Below are 21796 nucleotides of genomic sequence, written 5' to 3'. Positions count from 1 at the left end.
GCAGGTTTTCCCCTCCACTCTCTATAAAGACACATTTGCAGGTTTTTTCCCCTCCGTTCTCTATAAAGACACATCTGCAGGTTTTTCCCCTCCACTCTCTATAAAGACACATCTGCATGTTTTCCTCACAATCTGACATGAAATTAGAATAAACCTTTCCCGTTTTAGGTCAATTAGGAACCAAAATTATTTATATTTGACAAATGCCAGAACAACGAGAGAGAGAATATTTTAAGGCATTTTTATTACATTCTGCGAAGTCAAACATTTTACATGCATTTCAAGAGTATTTGATACCATTTCCCTTAAACTGTAGGACTTGGGGGAAACATTTTGGATCTCCTTCCACAAGCTTCTCACAATAGTTGGTAGGAATTTGGACCCATTCCTCTTAACAGAACCACTGTAACCGAGCCATGTTTGTAGGTCACCGCTCGCACTGGCCTTTTCAGCTTTGCCCATGCATTTTCAATAGAATTGAGATCAGGGTTTTGTGATGGCCGCTCCAAAACATTGACTTTGTTATCCTTAAGCCATTTTGTAACCAGTTTGGCAGTATGCTGAAGGTCATTGTCCATTTGGAAGACCCATTTCCGCCCAAGCTTTAAGTTCCTGGCTGATGTCTTGAGATGTTGCTTCAGAATTGCCACATAATCTAATTTCCTCATGATGCTATCTATTTTGTGAAGTGCTCCAGTCCCTCCTTGAGCCAAACAACCTCACAACATAATGCTGCCACCCCTGTGTTTTACAGTTGGGATGGTTTTCTTAGGCTTCAAAGCTTCTCCCGTTTTCCTCCAAGCGTAATGATGGTCATTATGGCCAAACAGTTCAATTTTAGTTTTGTCAGACCACAGGACATGTCTCCAAAAATGAAGGTCTTTGTTCCTGTGTGCATTTGCAAACACTAATCTGGCTTTTTTTATGTTCTTTTGGAGTAATGGCTTCTTTCTGGCAGAATGATCTTTCAGCCCATGTTGATACCGTATTTGTTTCACTGTGGATAATGACACATCTTACCAGCTTCTGCCAGCATCTTTACATGGTATTTTGCTTTTGTTCTTGGGTTCATATGCTCATGTCTGACCAAAGCACATTCATCTCTGGTACACAGAACCCGTCTCCTTCCTGAATGGTATGATGGCTGGACATTCCCATCTTGTTTGTACTTGCATATAATTGTTTGTAAAGATGAACGAGGCACCTTCAGGTATCTGGAAATTGCATCCAAGGATGAACAAGATTTATGTAAGTCTACAGATCTTGGCTGATTTCTTTTGACTTTCTCATGATGCTACACAAAGAAGTGGTGTGTTTCAGAAGTGTATTCAAATACATCCACAGGTGTGTCTCTAGTTAACTCAGATGTTGCCAATAAACCTATCAGAAGCTTCCAAAGACATGACATCATCATATGGGCTGTCCTATATTGTTTAAAAGCATAGTACTCTTAGTGTATGTAAACTGTTGACTTTGCAGAAACTAATAAAAATACCTTAACATATTCTGGCATTTGGCATATTTAAATAATTTTGGTTCATAATTGATCTAAAACTGGAAAGGTTTATTCTGATACCATGTGAGAAAAACATGAATAAGTGGCTTTTTAGATAGTGTATGTAAACTTCTGGTTTCAACTGTAGTTTCAAGTCACATTCTTTGTAAATAAAATTTAAAAGCCGTTTATGTGCGCCCCTCTAAGGGATAGAATTTCCTAAGTGTGTCATAAAATAATAATGGCCCTAGTGCCCCCTTATAATGTAATATTGCCTCAAGTGTCCTGTTATAAATTAGTAATGCCTGGAATGTGTATTTGAAATAATAGTGCCCCTCATTTGAAATAGTGCTAATGCCCGTTAAGTGCCCCCTTAACAAGTAATAGACTAACTTCCCTTTATCCAATAAGATTGTCCTGAGTATAGGCGTATTATAATGAGGGCAGTCTTAGCTACCGCCTGGGACCCATAGCTCTGGGGTGGCCCATGGCTAGCTTAGCCTCATTGTAAGGTTTTGTGTGCTACGATTGGTGGCGCATATTTCCTGGCACAGAGCTTTTTGAAAGCTCCACTGCTGGCAATGAAGAAAGGCAGCATAGCTCCAGAAGAGCCCCTGTCACCTTTTCTGCGATGTGCCTCATCCACTTCCGGCACCAGCGTGATGACGTCATTGTGCTGGCACAAGAATGTACACACTGACTACAAGAAGGAGCAAGATCAATGTTGAGGTATTACAAACTTTTGTTTTTCAATAAATTGAATGAAATAGGAGTGAAAATGAGGAAATTACAATGAAAAGAGAGGGGGGTGAGAGAAAATTATAATGAATTAAGGGAGGGGTATGGAAGAGAGAAAACTAAAATGAATTGAGGGGGTGGGGGTTGGGGAAAAGAACCTATAATGAATTAAGGGTGGGGATGAGGGAGAAGAAATTATAATGAATTGAGGGTGGGGGGTGGTGGAAAAGAACATATAATGAATTGAGGGTGGGGATGGGGAGAATAAATTATAATGAATTGAGGGTGGGGGTCGGGGAAAAGAACCTATCATGAATTGAGGGTGGGAATGGGGGAGAAGAAATTGTAATGAAATGATGGTGGGGGAAAAGAACCTATAATGAATTGAGGGTGGGGATGGGGAGAAGAAATTTTAATTAATTGAGGGTGGGGGGTGGAGGAAAACAACTTATGCATTGAGGGTGGGGATGGGGGAGAAGAAATTATAATAAATAGAGAATGGCAGTGGGGAGAAGAAATTACAGTACAGTGATTAGAGGGTGGTAAATAGGGGAGTGGGAGGTGCACAATGTGGGGCATTTAGGATACAGGAAAGTGACTGGTAAGGAATTGGGGAAAGGGACAGTGACTAAATAAGATATATTTATTGGGCTGAGAAACGTGGCATATGATAGTTAACAAGGGGTACAGTGGGGGATTATCAATTTATATTTGTAACGATGGGTTGCATAATAGCTAATTATATAATAATGGTGGGTACACACCTGTATTCAGCTGTGCAAGGTGGAGGATTTCTTATTCAGGACATACATATATGTGACCTTTTTTATTTTCAGGGGCGCGGTGATCAGTGCAGAAAACTACATTGACCGCGTCACGGCGTTACGGCATCGACATGAAGGTTTGACAAGATAAAGAAGAAAAAGGCTGTTATTAAACAAGATGTCAGCGGTAATTACTGGGTGTAGATATTTATTCTGTATAGGAGTACTGTAGAGGGGATTATACGGATCGACCGGCAGCGCTAAATGACCACCAATCGGTAACCATTATCGATCGTCAGTCGTTTACTGCGGTCTGTCTGTTTAATGAGGCTATTAAAAGATGAGCACTGAGCAATTAGTCCGTTATTAATTATTATTATTAATTGCTATATATTGCTCTGTCTGTCCCTTATTACATAACATTCCCTTTACTTGTATATTGCACTGTCCCTTATTACATAACATTCCCTTTAATTGTATATTGCTGTCCCTTATTACATAGCATTCCCATTTGCTGTATATTGCACTGTCCCTTATTACATAACATTCCCTTTACTTGTATATTGCACTGTCCCTTATTACATAACATTCCCTTTAATTGTATATTGCTGTCCCTTATTACATAACATTCCCTTTAATTGTATATTGCTGTCCCTTATTACATAACATTCCCTTTACTTGTATATTGCACTGTCCCTTATTACATATCATTCCCTTTAATTGTATATTGCACTGTCCCTTATTACATATCATTCCCTTTAATTGTATATTGCTGTCCCTTATTACATAGCATTCCCATTTTCTGTATATTTCACCGTCCCTTATTACATAACATTCCCTTTAATTGTATATTGCTGTCCCTTATTACACAACATTCCCTTTACTTGTATATTGCACTGTCCCTTATTACATAACATTCCCTTTAATTGTATATTGCTGTCCCTTATTACATAGCATTCCCATTTTCTGTATATTGCACCGTCCCTTATTACATAACATTCCCTTTAATTGTATATTGCTGTCCCTTATTACATAACATTTCCATTTTCTGTATATTGCACCGTCCCTTATTACATAACATTCCCATTTGCTGTATTTTGCGTCGTCCCTTATTACATAGCATTCCCATTTGCTGTATATTGCACTGTCCCTTATTACATAACATTCCCTTTACTTGTATATTGCACTGTCCCTTATTACATAACATTCCCTTTAATTGTATATTGCTGTCCCTTATTACATAACATTCCCTTTAATTGTATATTGCTGTCCCTTATTACATAACATTCCCTTTACTTGTATATTGCACTGTCCCTTATTACATATCATTCCCTTTAATTGTATATTGCACTGTCCCTTATTACATATCATTCCCTTTAATTGTATATTGCTGTCCCTTATTACATAGCATTCCCATTTTCTGTATATTTCACCGTCCCTTATTACATAACATTCCCTTTAATTGTATATTGCTGTCCCTTATTACACAACATTCCCTTTACTTGTATATTGCACTGTCCCTTATTACATAACATTCCCTTTAATTGTATATTGCTGTCCCTTATTACATAGCATTCCCATTTTCTGTATATTGCACCGTCCCTTATTACATAACATTCCCTTTAATTGTATATTGCTGTCCCTTATTACATAACATTTCCATTTTCTGTATATTGCACCGTCCCTTATTACATAACATTCCCATTTGCTGTATTTTGCGTCGTCCCTTATTACATAGCATTCCCTTTTGTTGTTTATAGTGCCATCTTGTATTAAATAGCGCAGTCCAATATTAAGTAACGTCCTCTTGTTAGTTATAGCTCCGTTTCTTATTACATAGTGTTCTCTATTATGTATAGCACTAGGTATTTATAGCACTGTACATAAGATAAAAAATGTGTGTGTCGCGCCAAGCGTGCCACTGTCTGTTATTCTTCATCATCAGACCTGCACCAGAGCACCTGTGTGTTAATCACACCCCCTATCATATGATCTGTCAAGAGAAATATGTGACATTCCACGTGATACACCGCAGCTGGGAAGGGGGATGAGGGGATGGAGGGGTACATGCCCTCTAAACTGCCCAGGGCCCTGGCTACTCTTGATCCCCCCTTGGAACTGAGTGTCCCTTATAAAGTAAATTGTCTCTCCAGGAGACAAACTCTAGCACCACCTATTGGAAGTAGCAATCCTAAAAGTCAAAAGTGGCCTTTTAACAAGCCTTTTCATATGACCTAGGATATATGCCAGATCAGAATCCCAATTTGCAGATACGGTGTTTTGGGGTGATTGCCCCTCGTCAGTGCAAAGTGTGGGTAACTTATCTGGCATATGAGAAGCTATGTGGGGACCACGGGGGAAGACTATTCTCCTTATGGAGACCTGACATACCAGTCTGGCTGTCAGTAGTGAGGGGAATTATAGCTGCAATGCCCCTCTGGGAATTATTCAAATTATCTCTCCAGGAAAGGAGACAAACTCTAGCGCCACCTATTGGAAGTAGCAATCCTAAAAGTCAAAAGTGGCCTTTTAACAAGCCTTTTCATATGACCTAGGATATATGCCAGATCAGAATCCCAATTTGCAGACACGGTGTTTCGGGGTGATTGCCCCTCGTCAGTGCAAAGTGTGGGTAACTGATCTGGCATATGAGAAGCTATGTCGGGACCACGGGGGAAGACTATTCTCTTTACGGAGAATAAAGTAATAATGCCTCACCTGTTCGCTTACAAATTAATAATAGCATTAGTGTACTTTAGGAGATAATTATGCCCCTTCACTGCCACAGGAAATTATGCTAATGCTTGTTATGTGCTCTGAGTGCACCCATCCAATAATATTGTCCTAAGTGCACCTTATAAAGTAGTAATGCCTTGAGTCTCTTCTTAAAATTTAATAATGCCTATATAAATTAGTAATGCTAACAGTAATAATAATAATAATAATAATAATAATTCTAAATTAGTAATGACTTTAATGCACTTTAGAAAATAATACTACCCCTTCAGTGCCCCCTGATAATGTGCCCCTTTAATCCTGGATATCTGCCCAGTAGCGATCACCATATAAGTCTATGGATACGCGAATCATGCTCTCCAAAATGGTAGCAGAAATTGCTAGTGGGATTAGAGGAGGTGTATTATACTAAACTAGCCTTCACGCAGCTGTAACACTACATCCGGGGCTGCTCATTAACCCTCATGCATATGCACTGCTTCCCCCACCCACCGGCAGTCCTGGCTTCTGTGATTGGTTGCAATCAGACTGTGCCCCCACCCTCTGTGACAGTGTGTCTGACTGCTTGAAATCACAGACAATATGTACATCACTATCGTGGTGTAAAAATAGATAAATAAATTGGGTTAAGGTCCCCCCATATTATGATACCCAGCACGGATAAAGTCTACGGCTACAGACTGCAGCACCAAGCTGTGCGCTTATCTTGGCAGTGTATCAAAATAACAGAGACCCCATGTGGATTTTCTTTCAAATATTTAAATACATTTTTAAAAATGACATGCGATCGCCCTCAATTTTGATACCCAGCCATGATAAAGCCGACTGATGTGGTATGGTATTCTCAGGCTGGGGAGACCCACCATGTTTATCCCCCCAGCCTAAAAATAGCAGCCTGCAGACACCCAGAATTGTCGCATCCATTAGATGCGACAATCCTGGCACTTTACCCAACTCATCCTGATTGCCCTGTACAGTAGCAATTGGAGTAATATCAGGGTTTAATGACAGCTCACAGCTAGATTAGTAATAGGGGGCATCTATGAAACTTTCCCATTGCTAATCAGTAAGTAAAGAGAAATAAGCACAAACACCAAAAAATCCTTTCTTTGAAATAAAATACAAAAATACACCCTTTTTCACCCCTTTATGAACCCCAAACATCCAGTTCCAACGTAATCCACACAAGGTCCCACGACGATCCCGCCTCTGCTATATACATACTGAAGTCACAGCATGTGGGCACAGAACATCTCCACACACTGTGGCCTCAGGCAGAAACTGATGAGCGGTGACGGCACTCAGTTCATGTGCAATCACATCTGGAGGTTCCTTGGGTACCCCACCTGTAACCGCAAGTAAACTGACCTCAGTTGACCTCATTGAACTTAGTGATCTCACCTCAGGTCACTGAGTGCACAGACCTGCATCTCCTGGCTGAAAATTTCAAATGAGCAATTTCTTAATGATTATGACCTTGTTGGCTCTTGTCTATATGATATCATAGAGTTTTCCTTTTGCTGCTACATATAATTAAATACAAGTTTCAGTAAAGTTTTTGCAAACTTTATATCCACTAGCAACTAACTATCACTAGATGCGTAGTTGTAACCATGGACAACTAAAGCGGGCTTTACACGCAATGACATCGCTAACGAGATATTGTTGCGGTCACGGAATTTGTGATGCACATTCGGCCTCGTTAGCGACGTCGTTGCGTGTGAAACGCAGGAACGACCATTAACGATCAAAATTACTCATCTAATCGTTGATCGTTGACACGTCGTTCTAATCCCGATTATTGTTGCTGTTGCAGGACGCTGGTTGTTCGTCGTTCCTGCGGAAGCACACATCGCTACGTGTGACACCCCGGGAACGACGCACAACATCGTACCAGCGGCCGCCCGCAATGAGGAAGTAAGAAGGTGGGCGGGATGTTCCGCCCACTCATCTCCGCCCCTCCGCTTCTATTGGGCAGCCGCTTAGTGACGCCACTGTGACGCCAAACGAACCTCCCCCTTAAAGGAGACGTCAGTGAAGAGGTAATTGCGTGTGACGCTGCTGTAACGATATTGTTCGCTACGGCAGCGTCACCCCGTGACGCGCCACCGATGTGGGTGGGTGCTATCGCTCACGACATCGCTAGCGATGTCGCAGCGTGTAAAACCCGCTTAAGCTACTGCAATGCCCTGCACATGAGGTAAGTGACATAGCTAATCAGGAGAACGATACTGCATTTCTAATTGGAGGTATTTGCTAAAATTATTATTATTACACCAACTACATATTTTGATGAGATCTTGGAGATGGGAATACCCCTTTGAGTGGTTATGTGGTTGAATATTTTTAATTATCAATTTCATTTTTTATCCTAGAACATTTTAATTTGTTTTACATTCATTTGTGCAAATTATAAAATATTTTGCTCATTATTAGAGCAGATGCTAAGATCTGTTCATATTTGAGTAAAATAATATGTTCTTACCGGACATCGGAAGGATCTTCAGTCACCAGTACATCTGTTTTGCAGCTGGCCAATGGACTGATTGACAACTCCATAGGGGGCACGACAAAGCTTTTACTAACTGGAAGCCATACTCCTTGTCCCAAGCTGTAGGTAGACCTGCCATAAACAAAAACTCCTGTTAAGGATATATTTCTTAATATTTTTTTTAGAGATTGATCAGTTGAGATTACTTGTACTCTGGCCATCACTGACAGCGCACATTTATGAGGTTTATGCTAAGGAGCCACCATCAGTATAAAGAAATAATAGTTGTTATGATTGACTACAAGATTGTATGTAACAAATAGTGTTGAATATTTTATGCTGATATACCATAAAATCAGCACAACAGTATGGAAGAATTAGTAGAGACCATCGCTTCTTGGTAAATCAGCTGTTAGACTTCAAAGACGTCACATCCTACCAAGGAACCCTCCTTTTCCTATGCGCCATACTGCTACCTCCATTTCAATGCATATATGTAGAGTTCAGGGTGAGAATGTCACGATGTGACTCTAGGATGGCAAGGAACAGAGGGTACAATACTGTCACTCAGCTATCCCTAACCTCCGGGTTACCCTTGATAGTGGAGATGCCGGAGTCTCGTACCTAAAGGCTGCTTTACACCAGACAATCTATCGTGCGATAGATCGTCGGGGTCACGGTTTTTGTGACGCACATCCGGCATCGCTGGCGATGCCGGCCTGTGTGACACCTCCTAGCGACGCAATATCACTCACAAATCGTGAGTCGTGTACTGGTCGCTAGGTTCCATAATATCGTTTAATTTAGTTGTTCATCGTTTCCGGGGTAGGACACGTCGCTCCACGTGACACCCCGGGAATGATGAACAGCAGCTCACCTGCGTCACGCGGCCGCCGCCGGCTATGTGAAGGAAGGAGGTGGGCGGGATGTTTACGTCCCGCTCATCTCCGCCCCTCCGCTTCCATTGGCCGGCGGCCGTGTGATGTCGCTGTGACGCCGAACGTCCCTCCCACTCCAGGAAGTGGATGTTTGCCGCCCACAGCGAGGTCGCACGAGAGGTAAGTATGTGTGACGGGGGTTACTGACTTTGTGTGACACGGGCAGCGATTTGCCCGTGACGCAAAAAGGATGGGGGTGGGTACGATCGATTGTGAAATTGCACAATCGGTCGTACCATGTAAAGCAGCCTTTACTCATCTCCTCACCATAACTGATCTATCCCCCCCACTAGGGAAGGAAGGGGCAGGACTGAGATGGTAATACAGACCAAAACTCATACACACTGCACACTTAGAGGAACAAACAATAAGATATTAAGGAGAAAAGTAAGAGAAGCAAGAAGCGACAAATGAACAACAAGGGTTAACACCATAATTGCTCACAGAAACAAAGTACTACAATCACTAAGAAATCTTGATCTCAGCACCTTACCAGACCAGTATAGACAAGCTATAGCTGACATTAGAGGAAGGGTCCAGCCAGCATATATTGGAGGGTAGCAAATGTGAATGGCTGCCAAACAGCATGTGATTAAACAAGACTAAGGGGCACTTTGCACACTATGACATCACAAGCCGATGCTGCGATGCCGAGCGTGGTACTCCCCGCCCCCGTCGCAGCTGCGATATCATGGTGATAGCTGCCATAGCGAACATTATCGCTACGGCAGCTTCACATGCACTCACCTGCCCTGCGATGTCGCTCTGGCTGGCAAACCGCCTCCTTCCTAAGGGGGTGGGTCATGCAGCGTCATAGCGTCGTCACACAGCAGGCGGCCAATAGAAGTGGAGGGGCGGAGATGAGCGGGACGTAAACATCCCGCCCACCTCCTTTCTTCCACATAGCCGGCCGGGACGCAGGTTGTAGATGTTCCTCGCTCCTGCGGCTTCACACACAGCGATGTGTGCTGCCGCAGGAACGAGGAACAACATCGTAACATCGGTCTTTCCCAATTCATGGAAATAACAAACGCTACACCGATGATACGATTACGACGCTTTTGTGCTCGTTAATCGTATCAAAAATGCTTTACACACTACGATGTTGACAGCGACGCCGGATGTGCGTCACTTTCGATTTGACCTCACCGACATCGCACCTGTGATGTCGTAGTGTGCAAAGTGCCCCTAACAAGCAGCCCACCAGAGATTAGCGTTTGCTAGCCTGCCTGTGAACTACAAGTCTGTGGGTCGACACCTGAGTTTTACTGAGCTGATCATAGACATCAGAGAAATTAGCAGGTTGAGTGCAGGTTGAGTGTCAGAATTTGTAGTTTCCACAGATCCTGACACTGCCATGATAGTTGGCAATGTTTGTAAAAACCTCCTTGCGACAGAGAAGTTCTTACTATTTACTAAGTGTGGTTCTTCGGCTACAGAATGAGGCAGCACACTGACTGAACGGCAATGGCTTCTCCAAACCGGTTCAACATATACATAAGGTTATTACAAGAGGAAGATGCAATTACGAGTCGCATTGATCCATTATTTTCTTAACAGATCTGTTATACATGGAGGATAAATAGCAATCCGTTAACGGATCCGTTGTCAATAGACTCCACATGTTAAAAACGGATCTGGCCGACATCTGTTATTTGACAACGGACAAAAAAAATTGTATTTGCACTACTGTTTTTCAAATGGATCTCTAACAGATCCATAATAAGGGATGACTACAGGATATGTGAACCCAGCCTTAGGCCTGTTCCAGACATCAGTGATTCTGGTGCGTATGTGCTAGTTTGTATATGTACCAGAATCACGGACATGCGCAGACCCATTATAATAAATGGGTCTGTGCACACATCAGTGATTTTTCACTGATCGTATCTCCGTGAGGCGTACACAAGTGTCCATGATTGCCGCACGGAGACATGTCCGCTTTTTCTGGCATCACTGATGACCCACGGACCACACTATGGCATGGTCCATGAAACACGTACCAGAAAAACACGGACATTGAAAATAAAAAGCTGTTTAACTCACCTTCTCCAGTGCTGCTTTTCTCCGGCCTCTGCTGGCTGCTGCTTCAGAGCCGGCTAATTACTGGCATGCATATTCATGTATGCAGACACAGCCGACCCGGAAGTAGCTGCAGAGGGGGCAGAAACACAGCAGAACCGAAGAGTTCAGCACCAGGACAACAGGAGCAGGGACAGGTGAGTATACGTCCATGTGCAATCACGTATCACGGAGTACAGATCACAGATTGCATATGGACAACCCATGTGTGCCGTGAATCACGGAACGCTGAGGGACACATGCATTTTTAACAGTGTTTTTCACTGACGTGTGAAACAACCCTTAGACTGTCACCTGAACCCATGCATATCAGCAGGTTCGGCCACTGTTAGTCCAATATATGTAGGGTCCTTAAAGAGAGTCTGTCACCAAATATTTGCCACTTAATCTGAAAGTAGCATCATGTATGTGCAGATATCCTGATTCTACCGATTTGTCACTTAATGGGCTGCTTATTGTAGTTTTGATTAAATCACTGTGTTTATCAGCAGGAGATTATCATTAGAGGATTAGTAGACCTCATATTCATCATGAGCTTTGTGTAACCCCACCCACACAACGGATTGGCAGCTTTCTGCCTATGCACAGTCTGCACAGAAAACAGCCAATCAGTGGTGTGGGCGTGGCTATATTGAGCTCAGCATTCCGAGAACTGGTAGATCTGCAGAAGATAAAACAAAAGTGTAGAAAAGAGTCCAGTAAGGCTATGTTCACACTTCCGTTGTTTTGGATCAGTCACATGCGTTGCTTGACACATGGGACTGATGCGTTGCAGAACGGGTGAGAAGAAGTGGAATGGAGAGAGAGAGAGAGTTTTACACGATTTCAAACGTTTTGCTGGACATGCTGGGCATGCTCAGTAGAACGTGTCGGATTCCTGCACTGGAATCCATCGCTTGACGCATGACAACGGAATCCGGCACCATTGACATACATTATGCCTCCTGACGGATTACGACACAATCATGATGGGTGCGTTTTTTTGCCGCGACAAAAAACATTGCATTCTGTGTCCCTCCCGTCCGATGGTCTGTCACTAAATGACTGATGCGCCGTGCGTCGTGCGCAACGCAAGGTCGTCAGTCACAATCCACCACTCATACAAGTCTATGGGAAACAACAGAATCTGCCACACGGATTGCGTTGTTTCTCACAATGGCGGATTATGAGTGATATAAGAAAACGGAAGTGTGAACATAGCCAAAGTAAGTGATCCATCACTGGAATCAGAGTCTGCTCTCAGATGGGGAAGCAAAAACTTGGTGACAGATTCCCTTTAAGAAGTCCCCCAACATGCTATTGGGAGAAGGCAAATTGTCTTCAGCTTCATTATATACGAAAAGTCAACATTATTGGAACTCCGAGACCCGAGTTATACAATGCACCAAACTAAAGCCTGCTTTACACGTTACAATGAAGCATACGATATTGTATGCGATCGTAACCGCCCCCATCATATGTGCGTCACGTTCAATTTGTTGAACGTGTTGCACAAACGATTATTTGCTGTCACACGTACTTACCCTTCCATACGACCTCGATGTGGGCGGCGAACATCCACTTCCTGGAGTAGGAGGGACGTTCGGTTTCACATCGACGTCACGCGGCAGCCGGCCAATAGAAGCGGAGGGGTGGAGATGAGCGGGAAGTAAACAACCCGTCCACCTCCTTCCTTCCGCATTGCCGGCGGGAGCCGCGGGACGCAGGTAAGATCTGTTCATCGTTCCCGGGGTGTCACACACTGCGATGAGTGCTACCTCGGGAACATTGAACAACCTCACGTTCAATTTTTAGGAAATGAACGACGTGCATGCGATGAACGTTTTAACGTTCAATCGCAATCGTACGTAGCTGTCACACGCTACAATATAACTTACGATGCCGGATATGCGTCACTTACGATGCCGGATATGCGTCACTTACGATGCCGGATATGCGTCACTTACGATGCCGGATGTGCGTCACTTACGATGCCGGATATGCGTCACTTACGATGCCGGATATGCGTCACTTACGATGCCGGATGTGCGTCACTTACGATGCCGGATATGCGTCACTTACGATGCCGGATGTGCGTCACTTACGATGCCGGATATGCGTCACTTACGATGCCGGATATGCGTCACTTACGATGCCGGATGTGCGTCACTTACGATGCCGGATATGCGTCACTTACGATGCCGGATATGCGTCACTTACGATGCCGGATGTGCGTCACTTACGATGCCGGATATGCGTCACTTACGATGCCGGATGTGCGTCACTTACGATGCCGGATGTGCGTCACTTACGACGTGACCCCGCCGACACATCGTAAGATATATTGTAGCGTGTAAAGCCCGCTTAACACCCAAACGTTTGCAATTAAAACATTAAATTAAAGCTCAGTGGCAGAGGAGGAACACCCCCTTCCATACACACACACACACACACACACACACATTAAAATTCTCTACCATGTAGCAATCAGACTACCACCTGATGGCATGACAATCGTACTAGTCTGCCATGCATCCCAAATAGCTCGAAACAAAATGTTTTCCTCGAATCATCTGAAAATAAAGTCGTTTTGTTTCCTATTCTCATGCATATTCTGTACTTAATACGACTCTCCACTCTTCCTGGGGCTAGGGGCTTGTTTAATGCTGCAATTAATTTGTTGTCATTTATACAAAGCACCGGCTAGCCGCATAAATTAACATTAAATTCACAGTGAAGTCTTATATTATGTTCTAATGAAAATGTATGGCGAGATAGAATCCACCGAGGATTTTACAGGATTAACCTGGTGACTAATCAAGTGTAAAAACATATGTAAAGCCTGACCCCTCCTAATAAATATTCCTAGGAATCTAATACCTATTGTGAGAAGGAATATGAGACGTCACTTTATAATTTAATACCCTGTATAAAGGCAATCAGAGCTAGTGCTGACATCTATTTTTCAAGTCATTTCAATTACTGTCTCTACTGCGCATATGAGCCAAAATTTCACAATTAGACGGTATAAGAGTTCATCCGGTATATTAGGTGCATTAGGGTCCGCAGGCAGACAAGAGCATTTAAAAGTGATTTGGATGCCTTTTCTAGGATGAGGTGCTGGATTAAGTAGCCAAGGTCAGATAGCAAACTTCATTTTCTAGACATTTTATGAAGGCAGTGAATCGATTTACACATCCGATTCCATTGGCCACAACGGTGATCCATGGCATTTACACGGGAGCCGGAGAGCCACCTTTCACCTGCCATCATCCTTGGCTGTTTGATCAGCCGGTTGTCACGCTAGGTTTGGGGAAGTATCAAGCGAGCGGCGAAAGGTAAGGGAAAGGGACCCCTGCGTCTTGGTAAGGGGGAGATGGTGACTCCTGACCAAACCTACTTTTGGTCCCTAAGGTTCCTCACCACCCTAGATAAGTTCCATACCGATGTGCCGAGCCGGATACCTGACCCTAGGTATCCCTAGTGCTGGATCCTAAATATGGAACAGGTGGGATGAGCTCATTGTCAACCACACTAAATTCTAAGGGAAGACACAAGGAGGACACATGAGAGAAAATGCATGAATTACTTATCCACAGATGACTCAGGCAGAAGTTCAGCAAAGATGAGTACAAACCACCTGCTTGCAACCAGAGCTTGAATTAACTGAATAATATCACCAGCATCAGTCCAGGGAAGAAGGGTGTATTTAAGCACAAAGGGAATACTCATAATCAGCAGCTGGATGGATGGAGAGCTCCGCTGGGTCCTAAAGGGGAATGGATGAAAATCCAACAGGAAATCTACCAAATACAATGAATACTGACAGCAGGAACAATAGAAAATCAGAGAGCATTTTGCGCAGCCAAACGCTGTGACCTTCTATTTCCAGAAACCACATGACTGAAAGTCAGGGAGCATTTCGCGCAGCCAAACACTGTGACCTTCTATTGCCAGAAACCACATGACGGTCTGTCACCCGTGACACCGGTCTGGCACAATATAGCGTTGGGCGCCAGGCCACAAGGATGATGTCACGCCAGGCCAGCTAATCAAATCAAGAGCCAGGGATGACGGTAGGTAAGAGGCGGCTCTCCCCCTCCTGTGTTATGTGCGATGGAATGGGATGATGGGGTAAATCTACATCAACTCTAGTTGAGGATAATGACTTTTTTCATGAAGGCAAAGTAGTACTCTTTATTTTTATATTCATCAAGAAAAATGTAGCAAGGAATTATAATAAGTTAAATCTAATAGGTTTAGTCACTTTATCCTTGCTGTACATGAAACTATATAATTAAAGACAGGTCAAATAACAACCCACTGATAAATCACGGCCTATGATAATAAATAAAGGGGGGGGGGGGTTACCAAGTTAGCCATAATCAGGAGCAGATAATGACTCTTAAGCTCCTGTGATACCCTCATGAAAAATGTCTCCACACATAGGGCATGACATAGAAATCACAACTATGATTTACTACAATTAGCAAATCGTTATATAAATTAGCAAATGATTAAATTAATTAGTAAATTATTTCACTTGAAAGTTTTATCAACGTTTAAAGGGATTCACACCTGACTTTTTTGATTGGCTGCAGAGGTCACATGTTGTCACATCCTCACCAGAGTTCGCTCCTGTGACTTCTGCTTTGGTCACCAGGCGCCATCGTATTCCTGCTGTCAAGAGTGCTGGTGATAGGAGAGGAGTCAGTGCGGGGGCTCTGGTGGGCGCAGGCTCCGCTCATCCACTAAGCTGGGCTTCCCTGGGACCTGCAGTACCACTGGCTGACTGTGGTGGCGTATCTTCCAACTGAAGTTACCACTATTCAGTTACAGCCAATGGGAAGACATCACACCCTTCTAATTCCCCTCCTGTCTGCTGATCACCGCCAGATATAGTTTTGTAGTACTGCTTATCTCTGGTTCTCGCCCTACTCTGTATATTTTTCTCTCTGTTTTGACCCCTGCCTGCTCTCTGACTACTCTCCTGCCTGCCATTTTTGTACCTCGCTGCCATCTCCAGATTTGACCTTAGCCTGATTTCCTGACTATGCCCTTGTCTTCCTATTTTGTCCCTTTTCTGTATCACTGGTTTGACCCTGACTGTCGACTACTCTTCTTTTCTAAGAGGTAGAGCAGAAAGCAGGTTTCAAAATCTGCGCCAAACCACAGAGAGTCCAGATGCTTGTTAGTGAATCCTTTCTTTATTTATTTTTTACACAGGTCTACGCGTTTCGAGGACATATCCGTCCTCATCCTCAGGACAAAGTACAAAGAAAGACTATAGATAGTCTTTCTTTGTACTTTGTCCTGAGGATGAGGACCGATATGTCCTCAAAACGCGTAGACCTGTGTAAAAAATAAATAAAGAAAGGATTCACTAACAAGCATCTGGACTCTCTGTGGTTTGGCGCGGATTTTGAAACCTGCTTTCTGCTCTACCTCTTGGAATATATCTACACTGCGGGACCGCTGCCTTCCACTTTTACTACGTGCCTTCATAGGGGTTGTGACTTGCACAACCCCATCAGGTGAGTGTTTTAACCCACACTTGCCCCCATGTGTCATACCGGGTAAGACCCTATTTTTGCGCCTTCTTTTTCCAGTTACCCTCACCATGACTACTCTTCTTGGAATTACAGAATTCCAGAGGTAGCAATTTCCGGGGCCCTGTAGTAATTCCAAATCCCTGAATAGGGGTTTAAGGGTTTTGGGGTTCTTGGGATCCTGCTTAGTGGGCGGCTTGCCTCTAGCCGGTCTGTGTCAGCCATTCTGAGACTGTGGTTCCAGGCGGACGTTACTCATGTCTGCATGTGTGGCCAGAACATGATGTACAGTCAAAGACCCTTTTCATCATGTTCAAGACGTTCGGACAAATATGTGACAGGCCCCAGAGGACACGTGCGTGCCCAGCCAGGGTGGCTCTTAAAGAGGAGTGATGGATGATCATTAAGGTGAACAGATCACGGGCTTTTCTTTATTTTAGAAAATGTAAGGGTGGACAACAGCTTTATGCCAGGCTTACACGGCATATGCAAAATTGTCCATTTTACGTGCAGAAAAACAAAAAAGTTTTATCTGTGTTGTCATCCGCAGGGGCGGACATTCCATTGGTGCAACCTATACAGCTGGACCCAGAAGGTAAGGGGGCCAACTACTACCTCCAAAGCAGTCATCAGGTATCATGCTGGGTATGGGGAAGTACCAAGAAGACGGCAAAAGGGGAAGGGAAACCCTTTGTCTATGGAAGGGGAAGATGGTGACCCCTGACCAAACTTACTGCTGGTCCCTGGAGTCCCTCACTATGGGATGGGATGAGCTCTTCATCAACCTCACTAAACACTTTAGAAGGCACAAGGAGGACGCACAGAGGGGAAAATGCATTAACTACTTATCCACAGATGACACAGTTAGACGTTCAGAAAAGTTTTCAGCAACGACACCACAGAGGAGTACAAACCACCTACTTGCAACCAAGGCTTGAATGAACTGAAAAATATCACCAGCATCAGTCCAAGGATGGAAGAGGTATTTAACCCCTTCACGACCTTGGACGGATCTATCCGTCAAGGATCGTGTCCCGTTAAGCCCCGCCCCCTGCCGCGGGCAGGCGGCGGCGGTCGGCACACATATCAGCTGTTTTCAACAGCTGACATGTGTGCCTGCTAGCCGCGGGTGGAATCGCTTCCACCCGCGGCCATTAACCCCTTAAATCTTGCTGCCAAAGTCTGGCAGCAAGATCTAAATGCGCGCGGCCATGTTTTTTACTTACCGCCGCCCCCACCGGAAGTCACGTGTGTTATCACGTGACTATCAGTGGTTGCCATCGTAGCACAGGGTCATGTGATGACGCCTGCAGCTACGATGTTTCACTTTCGTTTTCCCTCGGCCGAGAGCAGAGGGAAAAACAAAGTGACTGAATCTGCTGTTTCCAGCTGTATAGCTGTGATCAGCAGATAGATAATAGCGATCGGATTGCTGATCGCTATAGCCCCCTAGGGGGACTAGTAAAATAAAAAAAAAGTAAAAAGAAAAGTTTTAAAAAATAAAAAAAAACAAAAACCTAAAAGTTCAAATCACCCCCCTTTCCCCCATTGAAAATTAAAGGGTTAAAAAATAAATAAATATACACATATTTGGTATCGCCGCGTTCAGAAATGCCCAATCTATCAAAATATAAAATCAATTAATCTGATTGGTAAACGGCGTAGTGGCAAAAAAATTCCAAACGCCAAAATTAAGATTTTTGGTCGCCGCAAGTTTTACGCAAAATGCAATAACAGGCGATCAAAACATAGCATCTGCGCAAAAATGGTACCATTATAAACATCAGCTTGAGACGCAAAAAATAAGCCGTCACTGAGCCATAGATCCCAAAAAGTAAGAACGCTACGTGTTTTGGAAAATGGCGCAAAACGTGCGCCACTTTTATTGGACAAACTTGTGAATTTTTTTTAACCCCTTAGATACAAGTAAACCTATACATGTTTGGTGTCTACAAACTCGCACCGACCTGAGGCATCACATAGATACATCAGTTTTATCATATAGTGAACACCGTGAATAAAACATCCCAAAAACTATTGTGCGATCACACTTTTTTTGCAGTTTTTCCACACTTGGAATTTTTTTGCTGTTTTCCAGTACAATATATGGTAAAACCTATGGTTTCATTTAAAAGTACAACTCGTCCCGCAAAAAACAAGCCCTCATATGGCAAGATTGACGAAATAATAAAAAAGTTACGGCTCTTGGAAGAAAAGGAGCAAAAAACAAAAATGCAAAAATGGAAAGTGCCCGGGGGCTGAAGGGGTTAAGCACCAAGAGAATACTGATGATCAGTAGATAGGAGCAAGGGAGCTGCTGCTGGGTCCAAAAGAGGGAGAGATGAATCCAGCAGGAAAGCTACCTATACCAATGAATACTGACAGCAGGAACAATGGAAAGTCAGGGAGCATTTTACGCAGCCAAACGTTGTGACCTTCTATGGCCAGAAACCACATGACTGTCTGTGACTTATGATACACCTGTGACTTCAGGCTTTCTTATAGACACATATATGTGTGCTTTATCATAAACTACTTAACTGCAATGGACTTACATACGGTTTTTGCACAGGGACTCTGTTCTGTTTGGTCATTCGAATGTAATCCATGTGTCTTTTGTATGTCCATTTTGTCCAGCTTTATTACAATTTAATAAATAATAAAGGACAAATGCAGTTTACTATCTCTATAGCTGTAATCTGTCCTTGAAAAACACAAGACTAAGGGGCCCTTTGCACACTACGACATCGCAGGTGCGATGTCGGTGGGGTCAAATCGAAAGTGACGCACTTCCGGTGTCGCTCTCGACATCGTAGTGTGTAAATCGATTTAACTACGATTACCGAGCGCAAAAGCGTCGGTATCGTATGATCGGTGTAGTGTCGGTCATTTTCATTATTTTGGCTGCAGCGACGGTACGATGTTGTTCCTCGTTCCTGCGGCAGCACACATCACTGTGTATGAAGCCGCAGGAGCGAGGAACATCTCCTTCCTGCGTCCCGTCTACAATGCGGAAGGAAAGGGGTGGACAGGATGTTTACGTCCTGCTCATCTCCGCCCCTCCGTTTCTATTGGCCGCCTGCCTCTTAGGGAGGAGGCGGGTCGCCGGCCAGAGCGACGTCGCAGGGCAGGTAAGTCCGTGTGAAGCTGCCGTAGTGATAATATTCGCTACGGCAGCTATCAAAATATCGCAGCTGCGACGGGGGCGGGGACTATCACACTCAGCATCGCAGCATCGGCTTGCGATGTCGTAGTGTGCAAAGGACCCCTTACAGTTGTATCCTGTATAAGATCCATTTTTCTATGCACCCATTGACTTATAATGGTCTGATCCTGAAGAATACCAGGAACAATATACTGTATATGTCACTCCATGTGGATGTGTGCTCAGATAAGATACACCTCCATAAATACAAAGTAAAGAAAAAAAAGAATCTGGCACTCCAAGTGCGAAAAAAGATTATAATGCTTTACTAGAAGCACAATCCATTATAATCCTGAGAGCTCCAGATTTTTTTTCTTTACTTCAAATCCAGGATACGAATCAATGTAGTGCATGCTGTGATTTTTTACGTGCAGACCATCGGTCCATTGATAAAAACATTCATGTGAACTACCACTTTCTTTTATCGGCTTCGGTTTTATCTGGAGCTATGTCAACTTGATCAATGAACTCTCTGTAGGAAGATCGATCTTGTGCAAGCCTAGATAGGCCCATCAGGGTCTTCTCCACCTAGATAGGTCAACCAGGGTCTTCTCCACCTAGATAGGTCCACCATGGTCTTCTCCACCGTTATCTTGATTGTATTAAGCCATCGGATTGCTGTTCTTCCTCTTCACCTTGTACCTTCTCTTTTTCCGACCATGATGTCCTTCTCCAGTGATTGCTCTCTTTGTATGATTTGTCTGTGACACTAACCTAACCACCAGGGGTCGCAAGTGCACTAGAATGATGTCCAGCACCTAGGTATAATGAGGTGATAACCCACTAGGGGTTGCCAGTACCCTAGCGGGGAATGTCTGCAGTGTAGTCAGCTAAGCCAAGTGTTAGTAGCCAGGAGGTCACGTAAGATCAGGGGGAGAAAGAAAAGTTGCAGTCACGTGCAAGCCGAGGGTCGGTAAGCAAGGAAGTAGCGTCTGATACAGAAGGGGAGCATAGTCGTGGTCATAAAACATGCCAGGATTGGGAACTGAGAGGACACATCGGTACCAAGGAGAGAGCTGAGCTGGGGTCACAAAGCAAGCTGGAGGTCAGGGAGACTGGAAGATAAGACAAGGCAGGGGAAGCGAGGGAACAGTGAATGGGACACTAGGTGGCAGGACAAGATCCGAATAGCAACTCAAGGGAATCAGAAATGTACACAGCAAGCTGGAACTTTTATTGGTGGTGTTCTGGGTGAAACGGCTCCAAGATATGGCAGGGTGATCACCCGGAACAAAGCACCACCAAATAGGCCATTCCCACTGGGCCTAGACCCGGAACATACAGACAGCAGGAAAACACACACTAGCTGTGCAAGAGAACAGACCCATAAGTGAATCATGACGGTGTCCAAAGTAGGCAAGGCGTAGCTTGGTGATCCTTGCTTTAAGTGACATATCTGGCTTGCTTTGTTCCAAAATTGATTTGTCTGTTCTTCTTGCCATCCATGGTATTGATAACATCCTTCTCCGGCACCCCATTTCGAAGGCGTAGGTTATTCTTCTGTCTTGTATCTTAATCATCCAGGTATGATATCCATGTGATCGCCCACATTGACCTGAATTGGTCTGTGTCCTGTCCGTATCCCATCAGTTTTGCATGCGGACATTTAATCCATTCATCTGAACAAACCCTTAGCGTGAAAAGAGGTGTTGTCTCATACTAATTATAGACCATGGACACAAATGGCTCTTCAAGGGAAAAATGAACAAACCCCTCATCCTCGAATGAGTACTAGCATTGTAAGTTGTTTAATTATTGATGTGGTCCAAGATTCTATAGAACATGAGGAACGGAAAACTCATCCTACACTGTTGTCGTC

General features: G+C 43.8%; 1 protein-coding gene across 1 annotated transcript in view; it reads right to left on the bottom strand.

Moving 5' to 3' along the window:
• The window catches only part of ASTN2 (astrotactin 2), a 935497-nt gene that overhangs the window by 419073 nt on the left and 494628 nt on the right, over positions 1-21796 (bottom strand). The window contains exon 9 of the mRNA XM_075324083.1: positions 8219-8356. Coding sequence (XP_075180198.1) covers positions 8219-8356 — 138 coding nt within the window. The remainder of the gene's footprint in view (positions 1-8218; positions 8357-21796) is intronic.

The sequence above is a fragment of the Anomaloglossus baeobatrachus genome, chromosome 9 (assembly GCF_048569485.1).
Source record: "Anomaloglossus baeobatrachus isolate aAnoBae1 chromosome 9, aAnoBae1.hap1, whole genome shotgun sequence".
In the NCBI taxonomy this organism is placed as follows: Eukaryota; Metazoa; Chordata; class Amphibia; order Anura; family Aromobatidae; genus Anomaloglossus; species Anomaloglossus baeobatrachus.
The sequence above is the reverse complement of the archived record's forward strand: the minus strand, read 5'-3'. Positions and strand labels throughout refer to the sequence as shown.